Source organism: Pangasianodon hypophthalmus, chromosome 6, assembly GCF_027358585.1.
Source record: "Pangasianodon hypophthalmus isolate fPanHyp1 chromosome 6, fPanHyp1.pri, whole genome shotgun sequence".
In the NCBI taxonomy this organism is placed as follows: Eukaryota; Metazoa; Chordata; class Actinopteri; order Siluriformes; family Pangasiidae; genus Pangasianodon; species Pangasianodon hypophthalmus.
In genome coordinates this window covers 4,005,203-4,017,122 of record NC_069715.1, presented here as the reverse complement: position 1 = coordinate 4,017,122, position 11,920 = coordinate 4,005,203, and the positions used below count along the sequence as shown (strand labels likewise).

At 36.7% G+C, this 11,920-nt stretch overlaps 1 protein-coding gene across 1 annotated transcript; it reads left to right on the top strand.

Annotated features, from left to right (window-relative positions):
• Positions 1 to 4,357: 4,357 nt before the first annotated feature.
• On the top strand, positions 4,358 to 6,969 carry LOC113534749 (extracellular calcium-sensing receptor-like). Its single transcript, XM_026927701.3, has 4 exons — positions 4,358 to 4,462; positions 5,493 to 5,720; positions 5,812 to 5,935; positions 6,062 to 6,969. Exons 1-4 carry the CDS (start codon positions 4,358 to 4,360, stop codon positions 6,967 to 6,969), a joined length of 1,365 nt encoding a protein of 454 aa, XP_026783502.3.
• Positions 6,970 to 11,920: the final 4,951 nt, after the last annotated feature.

The window sequence follows — 11,920 nt, the reverse complement described above, 5'->3', positions numbered from 1 at the left end:
GGTACAACTGGGTTTTGTGTTAACAGCCAGAACAACTCCTCATGAACGAATGGCTGTGGTTTATAAATAGTGGGGTCAGAGGTTGATTGTTGGTCACGGCAAATGACATCACCGCTGATCAGCTTGAGCTAATCAAGACGGACAGGAACGTTATCCAATGAGGCAGTGCTGCAGAGAGAAAGAGAAAGAGAGGGAGGGCGAGAGAAAGGGGAGAGAACAAAACACAAAAACACGTGAACATACCCCAGAACGTAACAATTAACAATAGCATTGTCACATTTGTTATTGCAGTGCATAAGAAAGGGTCCTGGAAGAAGTGCTACTGGCAGAGAGTTACAGGACCGCAGTAGATTGGCACTGAAGCCACTCTAGCATGTAACTATGCAGCATGCCACCCGCATCTTATACTTAGAGTCCTCAAAATCTAAAGATCAAATACATAATAGCATTTGAAACTGTTCTTAATTAGCAAATGTGATCACCCTGCAAAATGATAAATGATGGACCACAAAAACATGGTCATCATCTGCTACTATGATGCAATCTGCCATAAAATCTTGTTTACAGTGCCACTTTCGGTTTGGATCTGTTACCAAGTGGATGTTTAACACATACAGTAGGTCACTTATGTTTTCACAAATCCACACAGCAAATATGGGAAAAATTCACGTTACAGATAATAATAATAATAATAATAATAATAATAATAACAATAATAATTCAATTTTATTTCTATAGTGGCAAGGAAAAACTCCCTGAGACAATATGAGGAAGAAACTTTGAGAGGAACCATACTCAAAAGGGAACCCATCCTCATCTGGGTGACACTGGATAGTGCAATTATAAATAATTCCCTTCTAAACTGTATACTACAAAAACTGCACTTGTGTAACCAAAGAATTCATTATAGTTTACACATGAAGTCTATTTTGTTGAAGTTAGCATGTGTAGCTCAACAGCAAGAGAGACAGAGAAAGAGAGGGAGAGAGAGGGAGAGATTATTAGGTATGATCAACTTTAGTTGAAGATTTGTTGGAATTGTGTTAGACAGATCTGGCGTGGACGGCCTCCACTCGTTGTCTTTATACAAAAAAACAAAAGCATTCTTGAAAAAATGAAAATGTGGTAGAGGGAAAAGTGAAATATACAACAAATGAAACTGATAGCGCAAAATTATCAATGAAAAAGAAAAAAATATATATAATTTACATGCCAACACAGGCAAGAAACTCCTGGCAAACAGAATGCCATTGTTATTCAAAGTCCATTCTGGAAGTTGCAAGATGAATGCAGCAGGGAGCATCTGTTCTGGTTGTCTCTTTTCTAAATAATGTGATAAAGCCTCTAAACCCTCATTATGATCAGTTATTCAACATCGATGGTAACTAAAATGATGATCTGATGTTCTTTGTCGCTTCAATTTTATTTAATACATATCTATGTCTTGAATAAAAGACCTTAGGTCTACAACAAATGGCTTGATGGAAAAATCAACAAATTTAGATGCTGGTTCTGTAACTGACTCATTTCCACTGATTATTTGTCTTCCTGGTGGGTTCCCTACATTCTTGTATATTTTGGAACCCACGTAAAAAGAAGAGATTATCGGGCTTTTACACAATAGAAAATCATGTTCTTCTTGCAAAATCCATTATTCATTCTTTGCATGTAGAAGCATTTCTGTAAGTTATTCTGTAAGTTCTGTAATCTTCATTTGTTCTATTGGGCTAGACGATAAAGGCTGATAGTTCTCATGGTTGTCCATGCTGTTGCATGGCCTCTGTGAGGTACTGGTCTCTGCCCCAAACTACCACTGCTCCTCTTTTATCGGCTCTTTAATTATGATGTTTTCATTAGGTGAAAGCCATTTTAACACCTCTGTTTCCTCTTTTGACAAATTATATTCCCATTTCCTCATAGATGTGAAAAGTTTGTCCACTTCATATGTCACTTTTTTAGAGAACGTATTCAAAGTGTGTTTGAATATGTTTGGCATGAAAGTAGACTTGGGCTCGAATGGTGTCCTTGTTGTATCTAGCTGAGCAAGGGAGCAAGAAGCTGCTTGACTGGAATTAGTATGATGCCAAACTTTCACCTGGAGATTACAATAAAACTTAAATAAATCAAGCTTTGTTTGAAACTCACTAGCTGTATTTGTGGGGGCTTTACAGACTTGAGTGTCCATGTGGTTGGAAGAACAAAGCGCAAACTGAGTGAAAGATTGGCCGAACATAAACATGCTATAAGAAATGGCAACCCACAATATCCATGGGTCTACATTATAAAGAGGCTGACCACGGCAGTTGCAATACGTTAAAAATATAAGGTATAGACCATATAGCAAACTTAATAAGAGGTGGAAACAGATTGAAAAGGCTCTTACAAAGAGAATCTTTTTGGATACGTACATTGAAACCAACACTATACCTTGGTTTAAATGGGGAACTGGACTTCTCCCCTTTTCTGTAATTGTCTCTGATCTAGTCATCTGGGTACTTTGCCTAACATCACATGCAGGCTTTTCCTATATGTATTGAAAACTGAAATATTAAGATGTTTTATATATTCTTTTGGTTGTTAGTTCATTATTATCATGATAGTATGTTTATATTATATAAGTCCAGTTCCCCAGGTTTTTTTCCCAATGTGGTTTGAAAACATGGTCTGTCGTGTGACTTCACCTGTCCACATTAATCATGTGACTACTCACCTGTCCATATTGATCATGTGATTACTTGTTAACATCTAGAAGAAACAGCCCCCATTTTAACTTTCCCTGTGAAGGCCTTAATAGCAGAAATGTGTAGGCATGTTTTTTAAATGTAATTATGACTGAATAGCCATGAGATATTAAAGGATTTTAAAATTTTTTTACCCTCATGAGAGCCGCAGATTTCTTCAACAATATTCAACTAGTAGGATCCCCAAACTGAAGAGCACCAGAGGGACATCTTTCTATATCCAATAAGCACTCTATACAAACTGTTTTTGACTGAGACTCGAGGAACTTTTATACAAGAACGGAGGAAGGGGGCAGAGCATCTGTTTGGCAATGCATGTGGGAACCTTTCTTTGATATGTTGTTGTGGTGGTCAGTTGGCTGCTGCTAAACTGTATTGTTTCTCCTTACGCAAAAGATAAAATGCATTTATACTGACATATTGACAAAGGCCAGTGTGCTAAAAGGTTTGGGGGCTGACAGAAGAACAAACGTGTGTACCACGGTGACTGTGTCAATAGGACGACCTGGTCTGGTGTAGTCCAGACCTATTTTTGGCTTTAGAAAGGTTATCAATGGCAGCTCATTCATTGTTGAGCTATTTACTGGTGCTGTTGAGGGCCCTGAGCAATGAGTTGAATGGTGACATAAATTTACAAAATCTATTTTATTATGGAATATTCTGGTAGATTGATGAAAATTTATTCATTTCATCGATTTAAAGGTAAGACAAAACAAAATGAGGGTAGGTAGGAATGGTTGTAGTGCATACATTGTATGTGTAGGATACAGGAAGCAATAACTAGTTAATAATAATAATAATAATAATAATAATAATAATAATAGTAATAATAATAATAATAATAATAATAATAATAATCCAGTTGATAATGACATGTACATAAAGCAAGGCACCATTAAAAGAGACTTATTATCAGAATTTAGATTTATACATAGATTTACACAACGGTGTAATAAAATAAACATGTGTGCCTCCTTGTAAGCAGTGCAAAATAATGAGGTAATGAACTTCTTATACCCACACCCAAGGGTTGGGAGTCAAAGGGTTATATAAATGGCTAAACAGCTATCATGGTATTTAAGGAGGGATGAGAATGAGGTTTCTGCATACATGGCTTTTATTCACTCAGGTGAGAGCAGCTGATCCTCCCTGCAGCTTACTAGGCCTGCCCAATTCTCCTCAACTCAGCAAAGATGGGGATGTAATGATTGGTGGTATCTTTTCCATCCATGTCAGATGGGACCAGACAACACATGTCTTCACATCTGAGCCCTGGCAACCAAAATGCAGAAGGTGAGGGCACATTAGGGGGATTTTAATTTGGTTGAATTTATTAAACTATTAGCATTAAAACATTTACAAACCTGTTATTGTATTAGTACTTATGAGGTTCACTGAAAAGATATGTAGTTTTCTTTTTTTCCTGTAGTTTAAGCCTCCGTGAATTTCAAAATGCACAAACAATGTTATTTGCCATTGAGGAAATCAACAACAGAACTGATATTCTTCCTGGGGTCAAATTGGGTTATAAAATCTTTGATTCCTGTGAATCAGTAGAAATAACTACAAGAGCTTCCTTGTCCTTAGTTAATGAGAATGGAAAAAATACATCTGTAATGTCTTGCTCCAAACCTGATACAGTTCAAGCAATCATAGGACAAACATCTTCCAGCCCCACTATTGCCATTGCTACTACTGTAGGACCATTGAAAATACCCGTGGTAAGATTATTTCATTTATGTGTAAAAATAATTTGTTCTGAATGAAAATATTCATGCTTGTGATGGTGAATTATGATCATACCTAATATTGAAAGATAAGTACAAAATAAATTACATTTTATTGAAATCTATGCATTGCAGGTCAGTCACCTTGCAACATGTGCATGCCTAAGTGACAGGAAGAAATTCCCATCTTTCTTCAGAACTGTTCCCAGTGATTACTACCAGAGCAGAGCTTTGGCTAAGTTGGTCAAGCATTTTGGTTGGACATGGGTGGGGGCCCTATGCAGTGATAATGACTATGGGAACAATGGCATAAATGAATTCATCATTGCAGCCAAAGAAGAGGGAATCTGTGTTGAGTATTCCAAAGCATTCTTCAGGACAGATCCTAGAGAAAAAATTCTGAAAGTAGTTGAGATTATCAAAGCTTCAACCTCCAAAGTTATTGTAGCTTTTGTCTCATATTCTGACCTTGGGGTTCTTCTAAAGGAAATGGCCTTACAGAACATGACTGGGTTACAGTGGATTGGAAGTGAGTCCTGGATCTCTTCTATAAACCCAGCTATTGTGCAATGGCAGCACCTTCTGATAGGATCCATGGGTTTTGCTCTGCCAAAAGCTCAAATCAAGGGCCTATGGGAATTTCTGACCAAAGTAAATCCAGCTTCTGATGTAACTATTTACAAAGAGTTGTGGGAGACAATATTTGAATGTAAACTTCCCACACAAGAAAACATTGAGATAAAACAAATGTGCAAAGGTAATGAAAGTCTGAGTCAAGTTCAAAATCTTTATACAGATGTTTCAGAATTACGAATTGCACATAATGTTTACAAGGCAGTGTATGCTGTGGCTTATGCCCTGCATAACCTTTATAGCTGTTCAAAGAGGGACAGTGGGCAAGAAGGTTCTTTTGCATGTCCAAACATAACAGATAACAAACCATGGCAGGTAAGTGTAACAATAAAGCTTCGTGAAAAATATGTATTTATATTTATGACAGAAGAGTTTGTAATGCTTTATTTAGGTAGTCAATGAGTTGAAGAAACTCCATTTCACCTCTACAACTGGAGAGGATGTATACTTTGATAAGAATGGAGACCCAGCAGCTAGGTATGAACTGCTGAATTGGCAACAAGGTAACAATGGTAAAATAGTGTTTGTTAAAGTGGGCTTCTACGATGGCTCTTTGCAAACACACCTTCAGCTGTCATTTAACAACATCAGCATAGTCTGGGCCCACAATAAACCACAGGTAAATGATAATATCTATATGAACAGATACTATGTACAATAAATGTATTAGAAAATTATCATTAATTATATACAATAAAAATGATTTTCAGGTGCCGGTCTCTGTGTGTAGTCCAAGTTGTCCCCCGGGCACCAGGAGGGCTGTACAGAAAGGAAGGCCAATCTGCTGCTTTGACTGTCTACCTTGCGCAGAGGGGGAAATCAGTAATATAACAGGTATAATGAATGGTGGCTAGGTTCAATAATGCAAAGAAACCCAGAAAGATTGCAAAGTTTGATTAGGTTCATAAATACAATAGAATTGCAATGACCTAAATTCATATTCATGTTCTCTTCCTTTAGATTCTATAAGTTGCATCAAGTGCCCACCTGAACTGTGGTCTAATGACAAGAAAGACAGATGTATCTTAAAGTTGGTGGAATTCCTGTCATTTGAGGAAATAATGGGGATCATTCTTGTATCATTTTCCTTGTTAGGAGTGTCTTTCACCATCTGCATTGCTGTAATTTTCTTTAAACACAAGGAAACCCCAATTGTTAGAGCAAATAATTCTGAACTAAGCTTCTTGTTGCTCTTCTCACTCACTCTGTGTTTCCTCTGTTCACTTACATTCATTGGTCGGCCTTCTGCATGGTCCTGTATGCTGCGCCATACAGCGTTTGGGACCACATTTGTCCTCTGCATCTCCTGTGTTCTGGGGAAAACAGTAGTGGTGTTAATGGCCTTCAGGGCTACACTTCCAGGCAGTAATGTAATGAAATGGTTTGGGCCTCTACAGCAGAGACTCAGTGTACTTGCCTTCACTCTTGTACAGGTCATTATTTGTGTAATTTGGTTAACAATATCTCCTCCCTTTCCCTACAAAAATATGAAGTACTACAAGGAAAAGATCATATTAGAATGTAATGTAGGTTCATCTATAGGATTTTGGGCCGTCCTGGGTTATATAGGACTCCTGGCTGTGTTGTGTTTTATTTTGGCTTTTCTGGCCCGCAAACTGCCTGACAATTTCAATGAAGCCAAATTCATCACATTCAGCATACTCATATTCTGTGCAGTTTGGATCACCTTCATTCCTGCTTATGTCAGCTCTCCTGGAAAATTTACTGTAGCTGTAGAGATATTTGCCATTTTAACATCAAGCTTTGGTTTACTATTCTGCATATTTGTTCCAAAGTGTTATATAATCATCCTGAAACCAGATAAGAACACTAAGAAGCAAATGATGAGTAAAGGACCTGCTAAATGATTTAGCTGTCTAGTAATTTCCTATTAATATGCTCTGTTTAAATTATGTATTCTATTTTAAAGGCACATTCTAGCTTAAAGTAACACCTTTAAAATGCATTAGCATAAACATATACTATTTCAATAACTGCAATATATAAACTGTTATCTTTTTTCTGACTTTGTGGTACCATTTACATATGATTAGTGGTTAGTGGAAGAAGCATGATTACATAACCAATGTGTCTTTTCACATATGTTTTGAGAGAGCTTTTCCCACAAAATCTTCTCTTTCTTTAAATTATGTTTGTTCCCAGCTTAAGCCCTAAGGAGATCCTGCTTGCTTCGACCATTATCTGAGCAATAGGAGAGATAAAAAAAATGTCTCAAACCACACAACACGTGTATTTCCCTATATTACATACTGTATGTAAGTGCACTTTCAAAGGCCTATCATCAGTGAAAATAGCTGTACCCATGCAGGATAACTGACCAGTTTTAAAACCTTGTGGTTCAATATTGCTCCATGGAAAGCTGAATTTATCTGTGACAAATTCAGCAACTTGGCCCTGTCCAAAATTACAGTAATCTAAGACAATACACAAATAAATTATTATTTTTTACTGCTTTCTGTTTCTCTGTGTACACAAAGCTGTCTTCAGGAAAATTCCCTGCTGAAACTAAAGCACTGGTTTAGCTGGTCAATCACTTTGGCTAGTTGTGATTAGGAAATATAAATAATATATGATTAACAAATAAACAGCATTGCCACATTTATTAAGGTAGTGCTTAAGAAAGGGTACTGGAAGACCTTTGCCTTCACATATCACAAGCAAAAACAGTGGATGCTGTCAAGGGTACTACAAAGGTGATAATGCCACTTTTGTTTCACAGAGAACAGGCTCTGCAGAGGGTTATAGTACTTCAGTGGATTGGATGTCAAAACATGACAGCAGTAATCACACAATGATGTACACTGGAAAAAAATGATTCTGTGGTTCAGTAAATATGACAAAAACAACCCATTTTTTACACAAAAAAGCAAATTATTAAAATTACTTAAATGCTGTAGGTTATGTACTAAATTAATTCAAGTAAATATGGGGCTAAAACCCAAAGTGTATAATTTACTTCCTTTACTGGGTTAAATTTAAGTGCTCACAAAATTATTAAAAAAAAAAGTAATGTTTACCAATTGCGTACTAAATTGGGGGCATGGCTTTTGAATGTGATTTCCATATTTTTTCACTTTAAACTGATTTACATTTGAGCATTATGGATAGGTTGTTTTCAATATTTCTTGTTTTGTGTCAGCTTTAAGGCATAGGGCTATTGCATTATGAAATGTTTTGAAAGATCAAAGGGTTCGGTAAAATTTTCTTGGTTCACCCTCTTTGTGTTTCTCAGTAAGGTAGATGGAGTGCATGTGCGCACTCAACCTAGATCATTAATTGGCTTGGGTTATGTCAGTTCAGTTTTTATGAAGGTTGATATGAGTGCTACTTCTGGTTGGAACCAGTGAAACAAGTAGTAATGGTAATGTTTAAATGATGTGTATTTTTTACAGGGTTGAGATTTTTGTAGTTCATGTAACTCAGATTTGAGTAAAATGTACTTATAAAACAAGAAAGTTGCTAGTCAAATTAACTTACATATCTTAGGAGAGTAATATTTGGTGCAGTGTAAACCTTACTTAAAATATGCTTAGTTAAATTTAAAAACAATTTTTGAGTGGAAATTGTTACTGCACTTTTCTTGAGTAAATTTCATACTGATATTTTTTTTTTTCAGTGTAACCATGTATCAACATGTTTTAGCTTAAATAAAAATCAAGTATCAAATGTCTCCTCATGCTGAAAAAATGTTGACAGTTAATAAATGTTGAAATACAGTAGCCCCCTATATATATATATATATATATATATATATATATATATATATATATATATATATATATATATATATATATATATATATATATATGTATACAGTCAGGTCTGGAAGTATATGGACAATGACATGAGTTTTTGTGATTTTGCCTTTATACACCACCACAATGGATTTGAAATAAAACAATCAAGATGTGATTGAAATGTAGACTTTCAGCTTTATTTTAAGAGGTTCCACAAAAATATGGCATTTACCATTTAGGAATTACAGCCATTTTCAACAAAGTACCTCCATTTTCAGCGGCTCAAAGGTATTTGGACAAATTGACATAATCGTAAATATAACCATAATTTTAATACTTGTGTAGCCCGTATCATGTCCAATGATAACCAGACTATAGTTGGGTTCAAGCTGTAGTTACATTTTAAAGTCTTATAATATTCAGTGAGTGGTCTGAACTCGGATGTATAAAAAAAATACACGTTTATTATCTGAAAACACATGAAACATATACCCCTGAAGATTAACTACAAACGTAGTAGGTACACCTAGGCTAACCGCGAGGGTGCTTGGCCCCCTAATTCACTTTAGCCGCGCAGGGCTGAACACTCACTTAGAACTTAGTAGAGCAAAATCGTGTGACCGAACTCAAAGATAAACTCGGTTACTATACACCTTTACAATACATGCGCATGTATTAAACAAAGAAGCCGGCATTTACACAAAATATCCCCCAAAATAAAACGTTGCAGGCCTGTTAATCGTCATTTGACTAAAAAGAAAAAACCACTGTCCTTTACTCACGGTGCCGTAGTCCCCGTCGGAAACAAAGGAAAACCTCGCGCGCTCTGTACAATGCCGACTGCAGATAGCTGATGACTTCGCTCCCCCGTAGCCGGAGGAACCACTGGCTTTCCAGGTCACCAGGGCGCTATCCGGGCTGCGTGGCTCCCACGCTGGCTATACCGTGGAACCGCTGACTGTTTGGAAGCCAATGGTGCTAACTGTGCCGCTACTTACACTTCAAATATAAGCATGCCCACGAGTCACGTTGCACTTCGTTAGCTTACTCAGCTACTGGAATGGGACTTCTCTTTTTTTTTTTTTTTTTCCGCTCTTGCTAAAAACTCCGCTGCCCAGCCTCGCCAAAAAAAATGCCGGAGCTCCTCCTCCAAGTCTCTCACCTTCTCTCCTTCCGTCATGCGAATGTTTCCGGTGCATAGGCCATATCCTTCCCATCCACCAACCAATGACATGCCCCGGTTGTATCATTTCACCAATAGGGACTTGTGAATAATATGCAATTACACACACCATACAGTGCAACAAAGTTAATATTATTCCTGTTATTTTCTAAGGAAATATATTTTTTACCTCTCATTATATATTTTAAATGTTTAACACGGGTTTCTAAATACATGAACTGTACATTGCTTGAATTTGGAATTACATAACCCCATTAGTGACACATTAAAGAAACAACCAAGGGAAAAAAAAAAACAAACCTCAGTAACACCTGGGTTACACTTGGATGAAAATCCTTTGCAGTCAATGACCGCCTGAAGTCTGGAGCCCATGGACATCACCATATTCTGAGTTTCCTCCCTGGAGATGCTTTGCCAGGCCTTCACTGCAGCCACCTTCAGTTGCTGCTTGTTTGTGGGTCTTTCTGCTTTCAGTCTTGTCCACAATAAGTGAAAACCATGCTCTATTGGGTTGAGATCAGGCGAATGACTTGGCCATTGAAGAATATTCCATTTCTTTGCCTTCAAAAAGTCTTGAGTTGCTTTCGCAGCATGTTTAGGGTCATTATCCACCTGCACTGTGAAGCGGCGTCCTATCAGTTTTGTAGCATTTGGCTGAATGTGAGCAGAGAGTATAGCCCTATACACCTCAGAATTCATCTTGCTACTTCTGTCAGCAGTCACATCATCAATAAACACCAGTGAGCCCGTTCCATTGACAGCCATACACGCCCATACCATAACACTGCCTCCACTGTGTTTGACATATGATGTGGTATACTTTGGATCATGAGCTGTCCCTTTCTTTCGCCATACTTTTCTCTTCCCATCATAATTAAATTAATCTTGGTTTCATCAGTCCAAAGAATCTTATTCCAAAACATAGGAGGCTTTTTTAGATGTTTTCTGGTAAAGGATAATCTGGCTTTCCTGTTCTTGAATGTTACCAATGGTTTGCACCTTGTTGTAAACCCTCTATATTTACATTCATGAAGGCATCTCTTGATTGTAGATTTTGACAATGATACACCTACCTTCTCCAGAGCATTCTTGACTTCTGTTGATGTTGTGAAGAGGTTTTTCTTCACCAAGGAAAGGATTCTGCATTCATCCACTTTAGTTTTTTCAGCCTAATGATGGCCTCCTTCTCTTGCATTGAGATCTCCTTGGACTTCATATTGGTAGCTCCAGTCAAACAGCTGCCAAATGCCAATTCAATACCTGATATCAACTCCAGACCTTTTATCTGCTTCATTTGTCTTGAATTAATGAGGGAATGGACTGCACCTGTTCAATTAACTTCTTGTCAGTCAATTGTCCAAATACCTTTCAGCCCCTGAAAATGGAAGTGCTTTGCTTAAAATGGCTGTAATTCCTAAATGGTAAATGCCATATTTTTGTGGAACCTCTTAAAATAAAGCTGAAAGTCTACACTTTGATCACATCTTGATTGTTTTATTTCAAATCAATTGTGATGGTGTATAAAGGCAAAATCACAAAAACTCTGTCATTGTCCAAATACTTCCAGACCTGACTGTATATATATATATATATATTAGTTTGAATATAAATTTGAATATATATATATTTGAATATATATTATTATATTTATATTATATATATTATATTATATTATATTATATTTGAATATATATATTAGTTTGAATTTTAGATCAAACATTTTAATCATTGTCATGATTTTACCTTTGTGTACAAGAAGACTATATAAGTGAATTTCCTTGTTTCTAGCTTTTCCCCAAACAGTTCACTGGAGCAAAAGTAAATGAGCAAAGTGTAGCACACGTTGCAACCAATAGCGAACTCACCAACTTGTAGGAA